General features: G+C 41.9%; 1 protein-coding gene across 9 annotated transcripts in view; it reads left to right on the forward strand.

Annotated features, from left to right (window-relative positions):
* LOC149301690 (receptor-type tyrosine-protein phosphatase U) overlaps window positions 1-21,981 on the forward strand; it is a 332,194-nt gene that overhangs the window by 227,305 nt on the left and 82,908 nt on the right. For all 9 annotated transcript variants that reach the window (XM_089483669.1, XM_089483670.1, XM_089483671.1 and 6 more), the window contains exons 11-14: window positions 695-797; window positions 2,343-2,616; window positions 7,216-7,252; window positions 9,324-9,462. In XM_089483669.1, coding sequence (XP_089339795.1) covers window positions 695-797; window positions 2,343-2,616; window positions 7,216-7,252; window positions 9,324-9,462 — 553 coding nt within the window. The remainder of the gene's footprint in view (window positions 1-694; window positions 798-2,342; window positions 2,617-7,215; window positions 7,253-9,323; window positions 9,463-21,981) is intronic.

The raw sequence follows: 21,981 nt of genomic DNA on the forward strand, positions 1-21,981 counted from the left end.
GTTTACCCAAATTACAGTTAGCCTTTGTCAGGCAGGTTGAGGAAACCTCACTTTTTTTAACCTCTCTTTCAGGGTTCAATTTTCAGCTTGGCAGTGGAAACACACTGGGTGGCCTTGGGCAAGTCACAGTCTCAGGGGAAGGCAATGACAAATCTCTTCTGACTAAATCTTGCCAAGAAAACCCCACAATAGGTTTGCCTTAGGGTCACCGTAAGTCAGAAAAGACTTGGAGGCACACAACAACAACAACAACAACAACAACAACAACAACAACAACAACAACAACAACATCTGATTCATCCAGATGGGATGGCTGGAGATAAAGGCAGTTCTTGGAGAGAAGGATTCTAATGGCAGCTAGTCCCCACTGAGTGAGATGGAAGAACAGATATAGCAATCTTATGTTATATTAAATCAGGTTCATTGAATGTGTATACTCCTGAAGAGTGGAGAAACTAACGCTTTCTAGGTGTTGATGGACTACTATTCCCATGATCCTTTACTTCTAGCTTAGGTGTCTGGAATTGATGGAACTGGAGTCCAAAAATGCCTAGAAGGCCACACATTCCCGAGCCTCAGATTCTGGAGCTCAGTATGTGCTTTTCTATTGCAGATTCAGAGTTATCATTGCCGGATGGGTTTTCACTTTGAAAATATATCCCATTTGATCATTGTCTTTTGGATTTCCTTTCAGCTCCCAGTTTCGATTATGGGGACATGCCCTCCCCGCTTGGAGAATCAGAGAGAACTATCACTGTTCTGTTGAGGCCGGCACAAGGCAGAGGTGCCCCAATAAGGTACAGGAAATCACATTCTAATCCAGGGACTCATGCACCTTCTTTGATTTTCAAGGAGTGGAAATTCATCTTTCTAACCAAATATATTTAATTTTTGCTTTATTTGTTTCTTTTATTCCCCACATTTAACCATGTGAATTGCAGTCATGGGAGAGAGTGCAGTTTGGGTCAGAACTGCATTGCTTGGGAAGCCCTGCACTTTTGTCTCCTGTGTTATTTTCCTGATTAACACCCCACCTTCCTCAACCACAGTTACACATACGCAGAGAGTAAAGCATTTCTGTTTTGCAGAGCAGAGCAATGCATTTTAAATTCCAAACACCTTGCTTCCACTCCTGCCCCACTCTGTCTAATAGTAATGAGAGTGTGGGTGAATCTCTGTGTGTTTTAATCAGAAAAATAAAAAGGTATGTAGGTTAAAATGTTAACCCCGGTACTCCACAAAACATCAGTTGACACATCTGTAGTATCCCATTAATGAGTCTTTGGCTCTGGTCTAGTGATGCCCCTGAAGTTGTAATTTTTTTTAGCTCCACAGTTGTTCATGATTTTCAGTTCAGGCTTTTCTGCCTGCCTAATATTTGTTCCAAATCAACCCTAGTACTGATCTATGATCTTTGTGAGAGTTCTTGCTCTCTTACTAGCTGTTTTAAAAGTCCCTGATTTAAGACTGTTTGGAGTATCAGCAAATGTATTTTGCAGAGTTTTTTTTTAACTTTGATCTGCTTTATTATATTCAGATGACCACCCATCAACAAATATCCTGTGGGTGACTTACAGATCAGGGCAGACAAAATTAAAAATGCAAAAATGTGGTAACTACCAATAGCAACAAATAATGAAAAAATCATCTTAAAAAATAAAAATAAAGAAGTGAAGTTGTTGATGAAATGATTATTTTATATCTCAAGTACGGGTGGTATGTCACACCACTTAACCTCACGTCTTCTTTGATAAGTTTAATATGCCATCTTACTAACCCAGCTAGACTTTTACAGATTCCCTGGGGTTGGATGGAGGCTCATTACTTTGTGTCTTGACTACAGTCAGTTTAATTCTTGCTTGTGCATGAAAATAGCAGGTAGATGCTGAGTTTTGTATAAACTCAACCCCTGAGTAGACCTACAAACCTGGAGGTGATTGGGTGGGTAAGGGAGCAAATTGTTGTCTTTTCTTATGGTTTTGGGAGATTTGGGATGGTGTGAGGTAAAACAAAATCATCCCTGGGGGGAATCTGATGGGTTTGAGAGGCTTCTGGAGGGATCCCTCAGGTTGCACTTAAAGGTCTCAAGGGCCACATGTCACTCATTGGCTACACTTTGCCCACACCTGTTGTAAAGAATTATCAACAAGCAATAAATTTGTGACACTGTTTTTTAGACCTCTAGTTCATACATAATCTCTATCTCTCACCTAGTTGCACCAATATCTGGGTTACTTTCCAGGGAAGTTTAAAGGCAGCAGGACCTTTCATTTAACTCTGATGTCAGCTCTTCCTTTTCTGTTTTTCCTCCTCAATCTACTTCCCTGGTGCTGTATTCTCAGCGCATACCAAGTTATTGTGGAAGAAGACAGACCCAAGAAGATCAAGCGAGAGGTGGGTGGCCAAGAGTGCTTTCCAGTGCCACTCACCTTCTCTGAAGCCCTGTCTCGTGGCTCAGTTCACTACACTGGAGCTGAGGTTCCACCCAGCAGCCTTCCAGAAGCCAAACCCTTCACTGTAGGGGACAACCAAACATACAGTGGTTACTGGAATCCACCTCTGGAGCCCAAGAAGTCCTATCTCATCTATTTCCAAGCAATGAGCAATCTCAAAGGGGTGAGTAGCAAACTCTTGGTGTGAACTGGGAATTGTTGCAACATTGTCCCAAGAGTAAATATGGTCACCTTTAGATCAGGCATCCTGACCTTGCCAGGCAATACTATTAGAATGGATTATACAGGAGTCTGTCTGCAAATATCTTGATGACAATGCAATGAATAGGAGGAGCCAACATCAGCTTGTCAAAGACAAATCTTGCCAAAGTAATCTTGTATCTTTTTTTCAATCAGGTCACTAATTTAGTAGATGGTTGAAAAGCTGTGGATGTCATTTTTCTGGATTTCAGTAAACCGTTTGATAAGGTCCCCATTAAAATTTTGAATACCAAATTGATTAGTTGCATGAGGGAATACTGTCAGAGGTTCCATAATTGGTTTGAAAACCATGCTCAAAGAGTTGTTATCAATGGCTGCACTTCAAACTAGATGTTATCCTTGAATGGAGTGCCTTACAGTTCTGTCCTAGGGATATTACTCTTCAACATTTTTCTCAATGACATAGATGATGTGGTGTAAAGAAACCTTATCAGGTATGCTGATGACTGGGAGGGGTGGCTAATGCATTGGAAGATAGAAGAGAATCGAAAAGGACACAGTTAAACTAGAAAATTGGGCAGAAATTAATAAAATAAAATTAAATAGGGGCAAATGCAAAATTCTACATTCAGGACACAAAAAACAAATGCCAAAATTCTACACTCAGGCCACAAAAAACAAATGGGGGATACACGGCTCAGCAGTACTACATGCAAAAAGGACCTGGGGATTATTGTACATCATAAATTGAACATGAGCCAGCAGTGTGATGCTGCAGCCAAGAAGGCAAATTATATTTTAGCATGCATTAATGGAAGCATAATTTCCAAGTCAAGGGAAGTAATAGTTGCACTCGATTCTGCATCAGTCAGGCCCCACCCGGAATACTGCATTCAGTTCTGGTGCCTCATTTTAAGAAGGATATGGCCATGTTGGAGTTCAGAGAAGGGCAACAAAAACGATAAGAGGTATGAAGAACAAAACATAAGGCTTGTAGAAACAAAAGCTATGAAGAAACAAAACAAAAGAGGAAAGCTTGAAGGAGCTGGGCATGTTCAGCTTGGTTGAGCTCAAGGGCTGTCACAGAGATGAGGGTGCAGCAGGTTTGTTCTCTACTGCCACAGAGGGTAGGACCATGTCTAATGGATTTAAGTTACAGGAGAGTAGATTTCAAGTGAACATTAGAAGTTATGTCTTGATAGTAAGAGTGGTTTGACAATGGAACCAATTGCCAAGAGAAGTGATGGGGCATTCTTCTACGGATGTCTTCAAAAAGAGACTGGACAGCTACTTTCTGGGGATGCTTAGATAGGGATTCTGCACTGAGCAGAGTTGGACTTGATGGCCAACGAGGTCCTTTTCAACCCCATCTTTCTATCATTTTATGAAATAAACTAACGTAGCATATAGTAGGCATGACAATGGGAAAATCTGACTATTTCAATTTCTTCCATATTTTTATGTTCTCACCCACTGGGAAGAAAGAACATCACTCAAGGACTGGGTGAAACAGAGCAACAGTTTCTTTGCAATTGACAGTGATCTACAAAAGGACTCAGACAGTGTAGGCTTCTGTTGTGACCATGATCTCCCCTGATCCTCTCCTCAGTCTTCTCCCAAGTGTCCTACAGCAGAACCACACAAAGCTCTGGCGGCTAGCCATAACTAATAGCTCTTCACTGGCCAGCCATCATGTATTAAGTGAATCTTCACAGCTAAACTGTTTCCAAGATCGAACATACAGGAGCAGAAAATTCCCTAAGCTGACTCCCAAAGCCAGCTTCTACTCCTGGGCACCAAAACCTAAAGGGGAGTTAGAGAGGAGACTTTCAGTATATAAATGCACTAAGAGCTCAGTTTGTTGACTGGGCATACCCCTGCCTCTTCTCATTATTTGCTAGTAAGTCTAACTGTTTAACAGCATTATCCAACAATCATCCAGGTTTGTTGCCTGAGTGTTTTCTGAGTAGGTGGGCAGGAAACACTGGGGGGGAAATTACCAGAGAAAGCAAAAATTCCTCCTCTATCTCAATGAAGCAGTCAAAATTTGCACTGCTCAGCAGGGGATATGGATGGACTGAGCAAAGAATCTAGAAAGGGTAGAGCTGAGGGTGTGCCAGTGGCCTGTATGTTGTCATGCTCCACTCCATGCTCTGATGTCATGATACCCAGCATCATGGTGTCATTGCCCTTCTTTGGGGTAGCAAGGAGTGGGTACAGAAATGACAGGGCCAAGATTTTAAATATCAACCTTAATTCAGCACTAACATGGTTGAAGGGATTCAGAGCCAGAATTTTTAAGAGTTAAGAACTCAAAGCCTTATATTGGGAAGATGAATCTCTTCTGATTTCTCTTGCATTTCTCCCAGTTTTTAAAAATCTCAAATTCATTTCACCTCTGTGCAAATTGTTGGTAAATTGTCATTGAAAAAACAAAACCACAGACTGAAAGAAATACACTCCTGCATAGGACACATAGGAATATCAGGAATCGGGTAGAAATTTGTTTGGTCCATGTTTTACATTTCACACTTTCCCTGAAATTGTGCACTTGTTGTAAAATCTTGACACAGAATTGTTCAGTAGAAAGTGCCTACAAATATGTGTGAATTCAGAAAAACTGCATATATATATATATATATATATATATATATATATATATGGAAGAAGGAAGATCCCTCCCTCCAATCCATCTGCCTTGGTCCAGGCCTTAGAGGGAGAGAAGAACCACTGGACCTCATCCCCTTTCCCTCCATCATTCCCTGCTCCTGTCTTTCAGATTGTAAGCCTGAGGGCAGGGAACTGTCTGATTAAAAATAATATTGTAAGCCGCCCTGAGAGCCATTAGAGCTGAAGGGCGGGATATAAATATCTAAATAAATAAAATAAATAAATATATAGTCATGAGAAGAATGTATAAAATGGCATTATTCAAGGTCCTGGTAGAGAAAGTATATATATTAAAGGACAAATGTACACAAGCATTTCTGAATTTTTGTGCATATGAAAATATAGACACAAAAAGGAAATAGCAATAGCATCTTCATTTATATATCACTTCATACCACATTAAGCAGTCTTTAAGTGTTTTGTGTGGGGTTTTCAGGCTATGTGACTGTGTTCTGGAAGAGTTTATTCCTGACGTTTCGCCAGCATCTGTGGCTGGCATCTTCATTCTCTGAAGATGCCAGCCCCAGATGCTGGCGAAACATCAGGAATAAGCTCTTCAGGAGCACGGCCACATAGCCCAAAAACTCCACACAAAACTATGGATTCCAGCCATGAAAGCCATTGACTTCACAGTCTCTAAATGGTTTACAACTGTAAGCTAATTGCCCCCATCAAGTTAGGTACTCATTTTAGCAACCTTGGAAGGATGCATGGCTCTCGACCCTGAGCCCCTGGCTGGGATTGAACCCACAACCTTGTGGTTTGTGAGTGAGTGGCTGCAGTACTGGCATTTAACCACAGCACCACGTGGGCTCATAATGCATTTTCACATATGCTAGAAACACAGGAATGAGACAGAACAAGTATGGGCTTAACTATAAAAAGTGAAACAAATTTCTCCATCTCTAATGAATATGAAGCTGCATTATATTGAATCAGCTCATTGGTCTTTCTATGTTATAGTGAGGCTTAACATTGGTTTACCTTTCACAGAATTGGCAATGGGTCTAAGGTATATTAAGCACAAGTCTTTTTCTCAGCCCTCAGACCTGTGATCTTCACATGAGAGGCAAGTGTCATTAAAATGTGATTAAATCATGCTAATTGCGTGACTGGGGGGGAAGATTATCAAACCCCGCACACTTCTCTCGTTCATGACCTGTGCGTAAACTGTAGTGGACGTGCCATTGGGTAATTATGGAAACTCCCGTTATTACTCAGTGACGCGTCTGTTACAGGGACATGAATGGGAGAGGCGCAAAGGGGTGTGATAATCTTCCCCCAGTCGAGCTATTAGTATGATTTAATCACATTTTAATGGTGCTTGCCACCTCCGTGTGAAAGAGCCCTTGGAGTTGTTGAACCTAGTTTCTGGGTGTAAAGCATGTGCTGTCTTGTTGAATGATATCCCCTTTCCTAAACTCTGGGCCAGTCATAATAGGTTGTTGAAGCTAGATACTGGTTCTGTATGGATATTTGCTTTTAGGGCTGCACTTCAGCATTTCATGTGAAAATAAATTGGGCTTTTCTTTTAATTTTTGTTTCGTCATTATGATGCTAATATTTTAAAGGGACTTCTGAGCATCCATAACAATTATTCAAAAAGGCATAATGGGGAGGTTTGAGGCTTCCTTTTTTATATAATTGATTTGGCCTGACCTCAAATCCCTATGACAAGGTATAAAGTAAAATTTAGCAGAAAACCTCCTACCTATAGTAATATATATATATATATATATATATATATATATATATATATATCTCCATCCACCAAATTCACAGAAGACATTGTGTGAGTATTATCCTTTCTTCTGCTTTTGTAGTATAGCAAATGATCATCTTCATGGGCAAGTAAAACCTGCCTGTCTGTTTTTTTTTTTTTCTCTTTTAGGAAACAAGGCTGAATTGTATCCGAATAGCCCGTAAAGGTAGGCCTTTTTATTTCTGGCTTTGCTTATTACTGCCATTCCTGACTGGGCTTTGTTTTGTACTCTGCTGCTGAATAATGTGTATCAGGTAATAATAGGGTATTGGTTAGCAGCAAGATGGCTGCTTGCAAAGCAAGCAAGCATTTATTATTTAAAGCAATTCTGTGTTGCCTCTTAGCCCATAAGGGCTCCTAAATCAATGAACAAATTAAAACAATGTTATATAGGTCTGTCCCTGGGCTTTCCATCCCACCACATGCATCTGATGAAGTAGGCTCGAGAAGGCCTTGATTTTGTTTTTACAAGGATGAGTTGGGGTAAAAATTATTCTTTACTTTATCTGAATGCAGTATATGACATTCCTCTTGTGCTGATGAAAGAAAATCTTCAAGTATTACCCCCAGTGTGTATATCATCCTGTTGAGACTACTGTAACACACTCTTGTCACCCAGAAACCTGGAGGGCACAGGAGGGCAGCCACAAATTAATATATTTTTAGGGGAATTTAAATAGCTCAAATAAGAATACTCCTTGGCTGGGGCAACGTTCAACCTGGGATCTTTCCCTTTGTATATCACTGCCAAACCAAATAGGTTTTGTAATTTATTAGTGAAATAATCAACACACACAGCAGACACACAAGGACTAATGAAGCAAAGGTGGGAAAATGTGAAGTGGAGGCCTTGCTAATGGTAATACTGTACTGATTCTGAAGTGTGGTTCCAATCAAGGCGGGTGTCTGAAATGGAGATGGCTCAGTAGCCGCCGTGGCAAGTGGGGTGGCCGGCTTATTGAGGAATCTAGTATAAGTCAAACAGAGATTCTGTCCTGCTTCACACTAGACCGAACTGGCAGTGTGCAGGCAGTGATATTTATACTCAAAATTATATCCTGGGGCGGGCCACTCGGAGATGAATGGATTTCCTCAGTGCTAAACTGCTTTCCCAAGGGAGAAGAATGGTTGGGAGAGTGAGATGTTCGGACAGTTGGCATTAATATTTCAGACAAAGGAAAACTACTTCTACTGGGGGGAAACCCTTTTTCTGTATATGCACAACCACCTTCTCAGGTCAGAATCCCACCATCGCCCTCTATAGACAAAGGGATTGTGCTGATGCCTTTGGATAATCTCATTGTGGGGGGGGGGGGGGTGTGCTCTTGCTTTGTCCCTTGCTAGAGCCATCTGGGTTTCCAAATATGGGATGGCCAGGTCACTGCAATGGGGGTGCTTCTCAGGCTACCCACCTCAGCTTCTCTTTTAATATTAAATTGATATCAAATATGAGAGGGGTGATCAGGGGCCTGACCCTAGGGTAACATTCTTTGTGGAACTGCCTTTTGAATCTGTCTGAAAAATTCAGCAGTTTCAAAATGCTGCAGCCAGACTGTTGACTGGGACTGTTTACAAGGGATCATGTGTCCAGTTGGAATAATTTCTGTGGTTGCTAGTCTATTTCGAGGCACAACCCAGAATGCTGGTTTTAACTTTTAAAACCCTAAATTGCTTGGATCCAGAAAGATCATAGCTATCTATACCAACGATGAGTTTTAAGATTTGCAGGGAAGGACTTTCTTTCAGTCCCACCATCTCCACTGGCATATTTGATGAGGATGTGGGATAGGGCGTCCTCCATTGATGCTCCCAGGCTGTGGGACACTCTTCAGTGGGAGGTCCACTTGGCCCCCTCCCTATTCTATTTCTGATGGCAGGTGGAGGAGCCCTTTTTGTTCATGCAAGCCTTTGAGGTGTGAATTGCATTAGCAGTAGTACATGTGAAGTGATGTACTGTATTTTGTTTTTGTCTTGAATATATTTTAACTGTTTTAATCAGGGTTTTAGTATTAGCATTTGATTCGTTTCAACGTTTGTAGAACAGGTTTTTTTTTAATGTAATCTTGTTTTATATTTCTGTAAGCCTCCTTGGATCCTATACTGGGAGAAAGGCATGGTATAAATTCAAGCAATAAATTTTAAATATACGATTGATATTTATGACAGGGAAAAAGTGAAGGTTCACCACTGTCGCTTCTACTTTTTCAACATGCCTATTCTGTGTTCATCTTTTGCAGCTGCTTGCAAAGAGACTAAGCGTCCACTGGAAGTGTCCCAGCACTCTGAGGAAATGGGTCTCATTCTGGGCATTTGTGCTGGAGGTCTCGTGGTACTGATCATCCTGTTAGGGGCAATTATTGTTGTCATTCGGAAAGGGTAAGGAGACATTCCTTTGCATTCAACTCTAACTTCTGCCCTTTCACATGCTTCATTCTTCTGCCATAAAATGCATTGCACTCCATTTGAGCCCAGGAGCCTTGTTCTGTTGGTTGTTGCTAAGACAAACTGAGCCATAAGTAACAAGCGTGGCAAAATTTGTTTGGTTTGCTGACTACATTTTGATCTAATATGTAAACTGAAAATAACTTAACCTTTGTTTTGCATATCCTTGAATTTTTCAGTCCAGCTCGCTAGTGAAAACACTGTGTACAGAAATGTATACATTTGAGAAAGCTGTGTGCAGAAAGGCTTTTATTTGAAATATATAAATATATATTGTTCAAAATAAATGTCCAGATTTTCACATTCACTTTAACAAACATTTTAAAATATTGTAGAAATAGGATAGCATAAAAATTTGACTGGAAAAATGGGATTTTAGCAAGAGACATAGGCATTCATTTCTAACTATTTGTAATGGCATCATAAACCACTGTGGATATGAAAAAATATTTTGGTCAAGATACATAATCTGAGCACAGCAACATAATTGTCAAGTAATATCCATTTCCTGTTAGAGTTCTTGTGTCCAGCAGGAGAGTGCTCTCCCCAGCTTGCTGAAAAGGTCTATGCATAGAGCTTTTCCCCCTTTCTGTAGAAGATACAGAGCATGTACAAAAATTTGTTGTTGTTAACTGCTGTTAAGTTGACTTCAACTTATGGTGACTCCATGAATGAGAGACATCCAAACCACCCTATCATCAGGAGCCCTGCTCAGGCCTTGCAGACTCAAGGCCATAGCTTCCTTTACCCCAGTTGAGAGCCGTTGGCCCTGGGAGTCTCATCCTCTAGCACTCTCTCTTGCTTCATTTTATATTGTCTCATCATAGAGTTTTTGTGGTAAAAAATAATAATCAAAAAGAGGTTTACTGTGCCTTCCTCTGCAAAGTACTAACCAGAATTAGTTATGATGCCACCATCACGCCTGTGAGGGTTCCTTTGCCAGTGTAACCTTTCACTACTACTGCTGCACAGTAGATGTTTGTCACATTTAGTCTGGCTCCTGAGCAAAAGCCTGTTTGAGATAGAGATTCCCCTATCACCGCACAAAAAGACAAGTTGATTAAGCAAAAAAAATTGTAATGATGCTACTTTTTAATATTACATACAACAAAGGAACGCCTATTGCATTTTAAATTTTATGTATTTACAGAATTGCACAAAAATCTGACTCACAAGATTGAGTTTTGCTGCCTAGCAGATTGGTCCAATTTTGCAAAGCAACATGAGCAGAGATTAGTGGGGGGGGGGGGGGAGCTTTATTTCTGCAGCAGAAATAGGAACACAATTTCCCCAGTCGGGGCTGTAATAAAGCAATGAGATAAGAATCCCCATGAAACTGCCATTCTGTCCAGTTGTCGTCCTCCCCAAGGTTGATAAGTCCTGCCTTAGGAGGTGAGTCTTTGTCTTTTGGTCTTTTGGATATTCCTTCTTCCACTGTCTTGATCATTTACAGAACTGGCACATGTCATAAGGCACATGGGCCCTGTGCAGACTGGCCTTAAAGGCTGGCTTGGCTGCTGAGTTGGGGCATAGCGTACACATGATGCATGCCCCGACTCTGCCCCACATGGTGCACAGCATTACAGTGCTGCTGTGGCACTTTGTGCCCTGCAAAGGCCAGATCGGGGCTGCAGCATTATTCAGAGGCTTTCAATATTGTAAGGCAGTGGCTAAAATCTTGATTTCCTGGGATTCTTCATTTTCCATTTCTTTCTTCCTTTTTCTTGTTTGGTTCAGCTCATTCATTACATAGGTGGCCAGGCTCAGGATTTCATGTAGAGGTGCCACTTGGGGGCACGTTTGTAGAAATATTCTTTTAAATCTTTAGCCACAAAGGAGATTATCACACTGGCAAAAAAGGCGGGAGAATAGCCGTATGCTCCTGTCAATATTATGCAATGCTTATCATGCAATGTCATGTGATGCTGTGATTATCCTGTGATTATCCCATGAATAACAAGGAATTCTAGCGCTGCCTTTTATTCACTGGCATTTTTCGTGAATAAAAAGTGGTGCTAGAATCCCTCTTTATAACATGGGGTCATTGTGATGTCGCACGATATCGTGTGGTAATTGTTGTGTTATCACACAATATTGATGGGAGAATACCACTGTGCTCCTGTCTTTTTTGCCAGTAAGATAATCTCCTTGGTTCACAAACAGGACTATCATGGACTGATTGCTTGTGTCTTCTGGATCTATATCTCCATGTGGTCTGCGAGCTTTCATTAATTGGCCATAATAGTCACTGAGGTGTTCCTTAGGATCCTGGAGGACAGTTTTAAATTGGCCATGTGAGTCCCAGATGCTTTTATACCCTCATGTGTTGTGGTTTTCATTACTTATTTTAATTTTCCTCGTTGTATTTCCATTTCCAACAGAGGGAACTTCAGATATTCCCCCTTTCCCTCTGATCTACCAACCAATATTTGCCACAGTCGGTAATTAACATTGTTGGCTATCTGATATTTTTCTTCAGCTGTTAAGAGTTCATCTAATAATTGTTGAAGATCTACCCAGTTTGGATGATGGTCTAGAACCCAGGAAGGCTCAGATCCAGACGGTCCTTCAGTTGAGGGGTGTTTGCCAATTAATCAAATCAATTGAAAAATGGACATAGCATAGTTTTCCCTTAATCCCCCCATTTGCTGGGTAAACTGAGATGAGCCTGGATTTCCAGCTTCCTCTGTAATTTGTATTTTTTGCAACTGGCGTGACTACTGTATTCCTGGTTTGATTCATCAGACTGGGCCTCTGGGCTGGGAGCAATTCCTGAGGGAAGGGATAGTAGTAGGACTCGACCTGTCCTGCCATCATGCCTTTGGTGGAAGAGAGAGCACTGAAGCCCAAAGATGATGTCCCCAAATTAGAGGAAAGAGATTGAACAGGGACATTTCCTCTCCAGTGCAGGTTTCTGGACTTGATCTAGGAATGGGTTTAGTCCCTATGGATATGTCCGCAGCAAAAGGAAGAAGAAGGAAATGGTAGGACCACTGTGTGGAGAAGATGGCAAAATGCTAACAGAGGACAGAGAAAAGGCAGAATTACTCAACACTTTCTTTGCCTCAGTCTTCTCAGAAAAGGCAAAGGGAACTCAACCTGAGGATAAAGGAGCAGAGGACAGAATAGGGGAATTACAGCACAAAATAAGTAAAGAGATAGTACAGGAATTCTTTGTTAATCTAAATGAATTTAAGTCTCCATAACCAGATGAACTACATCCAAGGGTATTAAAAGAACTGGCAAATGTAATATCTGAGCCATTGGCAATAATCTTTGAAAACTCCTGGAGAACAGAAGTCCCAGCAGACTGGAGGAGGGCAAACGTTGTCCCCATCTTCAAAAAGGGGAAGAAAGAGGATCCAAACAATTATCGTCCAGTTAGTCTGACATCAATACCAGGAAAGATTCTAGAGCAGATCATTAAACAGAGAGTCTGTGAACATCTAGAAAGCAATTCCATAATAACAAAAAGTCAACATGGGTTTCAGAGAAACAAATCATGCCAGACAAATCTGATCTCTTTCTTTGATAAAATTACTAGCTTGGTAGATGAAGGGAATGCTGTGGATATAGTATATCTTGATTTCAGTAAGGCCTTTGACAGGGTTCCCCATGACATTCTAGCAAACAAGCTTGTAAAATGTGGGCTAGACAAGGCAACTGTTACGTGGATTTTGTAATTGGTTGACCGGCCGAACCCAAAGGATGTTCAGCCATGGCGCCTTTTCATCCTGGAGAAAAGTAACCAGTGGTGTTCCACAGGGCTCTGTCCTGGGCCCAGTGCTATTCAACATCTTTATCAATGACTTGGAGGAAAAAATTGGGGGAATACTTATCAAATTTGCAGATGACACCAAATTAGCAGGAATAGCTAATACTCCAGAGGACAGGATCAAGATTCAAAATGACCTGAACAGACTAGAAAACTGGGCCAAAGCTAACAAAATGAAATTCAACATGGAGAAATGTAAGGTACTGCATTTAGGGTGAAAAAATGAAATGCACAGATATAGGATGGGGGACACCTGGCTTAAGAAGACAACATGTGAAAGGGATCTAGGAGTCCAAGTAGACCACAAGTTGAACATGAGTCAACAGTGTAATGCGGCAGCTAACAAGGCCAATGTAATTTTAGGCTGCATCAACAGAAGTATAGTGTCTAGATCCAGGGAAGTAATAGTGCCACTATATTCTGTTCTGGTCAGGCCCCAACTGGAATATTGTGTCCAGTTCTGGGTGCCACAATTCAAAAAGGACATTGAGAAACTGGAGCGTGTCCAAAGGAGGGCGACTAAAATGGTGAAGGGTCTGGAAACCTTAAAATAATAATAAATAAATCGTTTATTTCTAGCCCGCCTTTCCATGAGATCAAGGCGGGTTACAACATCATAGAGCAACAAACAATAAATATCAACAATACAGTATATTGTATTGAGGAACACCTTAGGGAGCTGGGGATGTTTAGCCTGGAGAAAAGAAGGTTAAGAGGTGATATGATAGCTCTGTTTTAATATTTGAAGGGATGTCATATTGAGGAGGGAGCAAGCTTGTTTTCTGCTGCTCCAGAGACTAGGACCCGGAGTAATGGATGCAAGCTGCAGGGAAAGAGATTCCACCTCAACATTAGGAGGAACTTCCTGACAGTAAGGGTTGTTCGACAGTGGAACAAACTCCCTTGGAGTGTAGTGGAGTCTCCCTCCTTGGAGGTCTTCAAACGGAGGCTGGATGGCCATCTGTCGGGGATGCTTTGATTTGGATTTCCTGCATGGCAGGGGGTTGGACTGGATGGCCCTTGTGGTCTCTTCCAACTCTATGATTCTATGATCATAGCTCCCCACAGCATGGTTCTTGGTGCCACCAAGATAGTGCCACTGCTACACCCTTGTTGCTAGCAGATTGGACAGCTGCTCAGCATGGATCCTGCAGACTCCTCTGAGCTGCAAATCAAAGGCTAGCAGGGAAGCAGCTCAGCAACGACTCCTTCATGTTTCATCTATATTTCATTAGTTAGTATTCTACCTGGACAGACATGAACCTTTTGCCCTTTAAGGAACATTAAGTCCTAGGCAAAGGAACTGTTTTTCGAACTAGTCCACCAGGGAATGCCCAGAGTCAGTAAGACACAAGAGGTTAGGCTGGGAGAAATAGCGACTGAGACTGGATGGAGTCACACACACACACGAGTCTCTCATAAATTATTTTCATGATTTTCATTGCATGCATTGCATATATTTGTGTTGCATACTGTTTAGTTCCTGACAGTCCTCATGTTTTAGGATTAGGATAAATTGGACTCTTCTGTAACTATTTTTCTTCCGGAAGTGGAGGTGTCTGCACAGAGAAAAAGGAAAGAGGGGAGTGGGAAAAAGACATGAGACTTGAGCCAAGATGATAGAAATGCCTCAATGTTCATTCTTCAACTGCAAACATGCCTGCTGGAGTGTTTTAATAAATAGCTACTTTGTTGGATGCCTACATGCATACATAGGAATATGAATCTTATGCTGCTTTATGCTAGAGAGCTAAAATGACCTCCCAACTTCAGAATCCCCAACTTGGAGATATTGTACAGGTAGGATGTCCTGGTTTATGGATGTATGTGCCCAGCAGGGCCAAGGAATATGCCAAGCATATAAACAGTTTTCAGATGTTGATGGAGGAAGTCAGTCAGTACAAAGAAACTAGGTTGGTACAAGGAAACAGACAGAGCATTGTAGTTCATAGGAACAAGCATGTCAATGCCAGGTTGCCAGGAGATAAATGGAACAGAAATCAAAAGAGTGGTGAGAGTGGGGAATAAGTTGGGCAAAAATGTCATATTGTTCTCAGCACCACCGAGAACAGGTCCTCACACACCTGAAGCTGTTGATAACAGATTATTCCCAAAGTAACCTGCTGCTGGAGCTTTGTATTTCATCACTTACTTGCTAATTAGCTTACTTGCTGTTCACCGCTATGATCTTTGGAATAGCGGTATATAAATAAAACATATTATTATTATTATCATTATTATTATTATTATTATTATCATCATTATCAGGATGGAGCCCTGATGTCTTTTAGCTTCAGATGTCTTCTCTCCCTAGGGTTTGTAGCTTCACATTAGAGTCAGTCTCCAGGCCTTCTCTGGAAGGGGTGAGTTGTCTCTGGAGATCTCAGGCTGTGCATCAATTTCTAGAGTTTCCAGAGGAGATCTGTCAGTTGGAGCCTCAAGTTCTTCCGACACAGATGTTTTTTAGCTTGGGGATATCATTGTGACTATCATCATCAGAAGAGGAGTTCTCTTAGGGGCTCTAATGTGACCCCAGGGCCTGAAATGCACAGGCCAAATAAAGAGGCTTCTGTCCACTGCCATTTACATGACACACACCCTCAAAGTGGCTCGAAGCCATGCACTAGGTGGCTAAAAGCCAGACCAAAAAGGAGTGGATATAATCTAGTTCCTGGCAGTGGTCAGTTTGGGACTGCAGTGGCGGCCTGCTTTGGAAGTGGGCCATGTGGTCACTGTGGTCCCAGCGCAATCATGGCCAGAACAGCCAGAGGCCACTCTTTATCAGCTTTCTACTTTGTGTCCAAGTTACATAAGCATCCTAAAAGTAGAGGGGTCTCTAACATGGCCCCAGGTTACATAAGCAGAGGGAGAAAATAAAGTGAATAGGGATTTTGCTATTTATTTTCCATCCAAATATCTCCAAATCAGGGGCAGCAAATACAGCCTTCACTTTGATATTGGTTTCCTAATAAATGTCATATGTCATTTGAAGTCAATTGAGAGTGTGAAGCGTTCCCTGTTCTTGCTCTGGGTAAGATTAAATTTTATGGATAAAAATAAATAAATGGTGCTCAAGTAACAGTTTGATCTGATTTGATTGCCTCATATGGCTAATAAGATATGACCGGATAGAGAGTTTAAAATATTATAGCTACAGACCTGTGAAGGAGAGCAGTAACTGTGTGTGTGTACGTGTGCGCACACATGTGCATGTTTACACCACAATTGGTTCTGGTGGTGTTAAAAATGGGTATCTGGAAAGGAGATTGCTCATATTATATTGAGAAAGATTAAAGGGAGACTACGCACACTATATTTTATACAGAATATAGAAACCCAGAAGATATTTCCTGAAACAAATGTCTTTCGGTTTGTTTCCTCTGATGAAGAGCAATTATATGCTTGAAAAGTGTGGATATCTTCTACCAACATGCCAGTGAATATTTTCTGTGCATGTCTTACTGTTTCCAGAATTTTGACTCCTCTTCATCTATCAAACAAATTGTTCTAATAAGAGAAGCATATGAAACAGCATTTTGCTTTACCAAAGCAGAATTTGAAGTTGATTGTTCAACCTGGTGTGAAGGGAAGGGAAAAGAAGATGAGGTTTTGTCTTATTTCACCTGGGCTTTAAGCCAAGCCTTCTCCTGTGGTGTATCTTTGCAGGCCTGAGACAGCTGCTCCATAAGGGTACCCATATCAGTTGAGGAGTTCAGTTTTAGATTTGATAGTCCTTTTTAAAAACAAACTTGTTAGCCTTTCTAACACAAAACAAATTAGGGAGATCACCACCCACCATCACTAGAAGATGCTAGCATCCCTTTTTCCCTAGCAGGACTTACCAGCATTGACATTTGCTTTGGTACCAGCTTTGGTTTACCTGGTGGAAGCAGAAGTGCTGAGCTGTTCCATTTTCCATAATGTCCCACAGTGACATTATGTTGACCACTGTGTGTAATGGGGAGAATTTAAATAGCAAGAACGGGACACAGAGGCCATGATCAGGTAGAGAATTTCAATAAATATAACTTAATAATAAAAACAAGAAAACTCTGATACTTTTAGGAGCTACCCTCTCCTAATGCAGCAATTCTGTTTGCTCTGCTGTAGGCCTATTATGGTGGAGCTGGGCCCAGCTGGAACAGCAGAAAACAAGCTTGCTCCACCCTCAATATGATATTATTATTTATTTATGGTATTTATATCCCACCCTTCACCCTAAAGGCTCTCAGAGCACCTTACAATTATTATTTTTTATTAATCCCTTCCAATATTTAAACATCGCTATCATATCACCTCTTAACTTTCTCTTCTGCAGATTAAACATACCCAGCTCCCTACGTCACTCCCCCCTGTTTTGGTTGGCCTTGACCCCCTTGAATTGTGCTCTCCAAAATCGGACGCTGTATTCCAGCAGTGCTATTACTTGGATCGATCTAGACACTACATGACTATTGATGCAGCCTAGGATCATATTGGCTTTTTTGGCTGCTGCATCACTCAGTGTTAACAGCAAATTCTCCTCAGCATTTTGGGAAAAAATGAAATAGTGGATGGTTTTCCAAACTCAGGTATGGCAGTCACATAACCCTACAGGTGGGGAAATGGTTAGAAGAAGAGCCAAAGGAGGTGTCACTGTCAGGCTGCTTGGGTTCCAACATACGACCAAGAGTCCAAGCGCAGTGATGGAGAGCCTTTTAGAGACCGAGTGTCTAAACTGCAACCCAAACCCCACTTATTTATCGCAAAGTGCCACGTCCCTCTGGATTTCTAGTGACAAACTCTAGTAAAGTCTGTGTTCGGACGATGGTGCATGTGCCCACAGAGAGGGCTCTGAGTGCCATCTCTGGTACACATGCCATAGGTTCGCCACCACTGGTCCAAGATGTTATAATTTGTCCTGTCTGGTTTTTAAATGCAAGAGCATAAAGTGGTTTAGTAGGGTCTTCAGGCATTAAAATAGATTTAATCACTTCTAATTTGCATGTAGGAGGTCTCACATTTCATCCTACATTCCTGTTTTGGGGGTGAAACAGAAGGGCAAAATAATGTGTTTTCCAGATGAAGGTGGAGCATTTAGACAAGGCATGCCTCGATAGTGGCTGGAAACTGGACCAAAGCCATGCTCAGGGCCAAAAAAGTGGAGCAAAAAGAATCCAAGATAGTTCAGCTCAAGGCATAAAATGTGCATCTTTGTGCCTGCATAGAAATGCCCCAAGGCTAATGCAAGGCTGTGGCAAAGCAAAGAAATGAAAGTGTGACAACGCCAATGGATGTAATTACAACATACACAAACTAGATAGTCCAACAGGGGGGCATGGAATGAAGAGGGCATATAAGAGAGGGCTGCATGATGGTGCTTTGGACACTGATGCACCAATGCCCTGTAGGGCAGAGCACTGCATGTGCGACTGTGGCCAATCAAAGGGGTAGCCATGCAAATAGATGGCATCTGGGCAGACACAGGAGGTACTTGGAGATTGCAGTTGGTATGTTTGTGTGCTGGTGCACATACATGGTGGGAAGGCAACAATAACAAAATACCCAGTGGCATGGCTTGACACCATGAGCGACCTTTGCTTATTTGGCCTGCTTTGGGAGATGGCCATGTGGGCAGCAGGATTTCAACCCACTTTTGGAAAAAGCAGAATCGAGCAGCTTTTTCTTGCCCATCTGTTCTGCCCCATTTTTGTTGTTGTTAACAGTCTTCAAGTCAACCTCAGCTCATGTTGACCCATGAATGAGTCAACTTCAAGGCTCCCTGTCCTCAACTGCTGTGCTCAGATTCTTCAGGCTCAAATCTATGGCCTCCTTGATGGTGTCTAACTATTTGGTATGCAGTTTTCTTCTCTTTCTACTGCCCTCCACCTTTCCCAGTATTACTGTTTTTTCTTAGTGAGTAATTCCTTCTCATGACAGCTTCAGTTTAGTCATTTAGGCTTCAAGGGATCATTCAGGCTTGATCTGTCCTAGGACCCATTTGTTTGTCTTTTGGCTGGTCGCAGTATCTTCAGCACTCTTCTCAAGCACAACATCTCAAATGAATTGATTTTCTTCCTGTCAGCTTTCTTCACTGTCCAGTTCTCACATCTGTACATGGTGAGGAGAAATATGATGCTTTGGACAATCCTAACTTTAGTGTTCAGTTTTATTTTTTTGCATTTTGTCTAGTTCTTTCATAGTTGCCCTTCCCAGTCCTAATCTTCTTGACTGCAATCTCTGTTCTGATCAATGATTGATCCAAGGTATAGGAAACCTTTACTGTTTCAATTTCTTTATCATCTTGTTTGAATTTATTTAAATCACCTGTGGTCATTATTTTTTGTTTTCTTAGTGTTCAACATTACACCTGTCTTAGCACTTCCTTCAATTTTTTTAGTAATTGTTCCAAATCTGATGTTTTCTGCTAGTAGTAAGGTGTCATCTGAATATCTTAGATTGTTTATATTGCTTCCTTTGATCATCACTCAACATTCCTCTGAATCTAAACCTGCTCTGCATATGAGTTGAACAAGTAGGGTGGTAGAATGCAGCCTTGCCTGAATCTGTAGCTGATTGGGAACCATTTTATTTCTCCATATTCTGTTCTAACAATAGCCTCTTGTCCTGAGTACAGGTTATACATGGACAGGACACTCAAATGTAGTGGCACTTCCATTCCTTTAAGAGTATGCCATATGTTATTGTGATCGATGCAGTCAAAGGTTTTTCTGTTATCTATAAAACACATTATGGTTTTCTTTTGGAGTTTTCTTGTGTGCTTCATTATCCAATGTTTGTTTACAAAGTGGTCCCTAGTGCCTCTTCCTTTCCTGAATCCAGCTTGCACCTCTGGAATTTCTTGCTTCATATATAGTAGGAGTCTTTGCTGCAGAATTTTAAGTATGATTGCTTGCATGGGAAATTAATGCAATGGTCCTATAGTTGCTGCACTCTCTTGTGTCTCCTTTTGGGGGGGGGGTAAATTATATATATATATATATATATATATATATAGAGAGAGAGAGAGAGAGAGAGAACTCTTTGGGAGAGGATAGTTGCCTGGGCGGCGCCACAATAAGACATGAGCCATATGTGGAGGAAAGGCCACAACTTTATTCACGCAAAACCAGCAGCCAAAAGGTAGGGTGGGCCAAAAGCATGAGGTCTGGATCATCGTACAACCCGCTGTTGTAAGATACTGGCCAGTCATATATCAGCAAGATGTCGGGATGAGCTAGGGGCTGATGGAACGCCCTCTCATATCCATGCAACCTAGTGATTGCATTCAAATTAAATCCCCTAGTCACCGGGAAGCGGTGTCACGTTATGGCCCCCGCAATGGCCACAACGCATGTCCTCATCGCTCCCGTGTCCCATAGGGACTCCTGATACAGTGCTATGCAACCATATAGACCAAGACCACCAGATCCAGACCCTCTGCTGCCGCCCCAAAGTTGTGACAAACACCAACACCCTGGCGGAGGGCGGGTGGGAGAGCCAAGCAGCAAATGGCACCGTGCACTGGGCAACTGGGCCTAAATAGGCCATGCCCAGGGGGTTGCTGGGAAGGGAGTCGCCCCGCCACCAGAGTAGCTGAACCAATCGGTCGCCCTGGAGGACCGAGGCAACTGTAGAGAGGGACTATCCACCCCCTAGAGCGGCCTTTCAGAGGCGGAAGTAACTCCCTTTCCCTCCCCAGCAGCCAATCGCCAGCAAGCACGCCCCAGCAAAGCACCCAGCAAAGCATGCTGGGGCACTCCACCGAGCCTGCGTCGCCGCTCCGGTGGCAACATGGCCTGCCCGCTCAGTCGGGCGGCCGTCTTTTTCTTTAACATCTTGCCTTAGAATTTATGAAGGTAATTATCATTGCATTTTACCACCAGGGGACTGAGGCTGAAAAATAATGGTTTGTTCTAGTAATTCTGTGACTGAACCCAGATTTAGAACACATCCAGAACTTGGACCAGGAACACTGGATCCAACCTCTGAAATTGTCTTCTGTATGTCCAAATTGCTCTAATTGGACTCACGAGTGTTTGACCTCTTTATTTTTTCTTCTCCACATTTTTGCACTCCTGCACACCCTACAATTATTTCTTTGTTGACGTTTCTCTTGGTTCTCACCACCAGGTTTTTTTTAAATTAGAATAATGATTTCAACAGATTTTCATGAAGCAGATGGAAGAAAAATTATACCTACTTGGAATGCACCAATCCAGGACTATGTTGTTCTGCAGCTCAGAATTCCTCACCTTCTGAAAACTTTTTAATAATAATAGGACAGCCTGGAAGTATTAGTGGATTGACTGAGCCCAGGGACGTAGCCAGGATTTTAGGAAGGGGGGGGGGGTCCAGATTAAGTGCCACCATTATAATGGGGCTTGGGTGCGGCAGCGCAGCAGCACGCACCATTCGTTTTTCTAATGGAAGGGGGGGTCCGGACCCCAAGAACCCCCCCGGCTATGTCCCTGCTGAGCCATTTACAGAGCTTCAGTTGGGGTAGGGAGCAAGCATGTTCAGTGAACATAAAAGTCTAAGTGTGTGTTGGGAGTGGAGAAGAAAAAGAAAAGGATGTATCCTATAAAAATGCGTGGCTGTCTAGAACACTACATGCAGCAATATTTTCTTCTACTTCCTTCTACTATATAATACTATTAAATGTAGTTGAGCCTAATCTTTTATTGTATTCATAACTG

The sequence above is a fragment of the Sceloporus occidentalis genome, unplaced genomic scaffold (assembly GCF_023333645.1).
Source record: "Sceloporus occidentalis isolate IW3139 unplaced genomic scaffold, rSceOcc1.0.p SCAF_20, whole genome shotgun sequence".
NCBI lineage: Eukaryota > Metazoa > Chordata > Lepidosauria > Squamata > Phrynosomatidae > Sceloporus > Sceloporus occidentalis.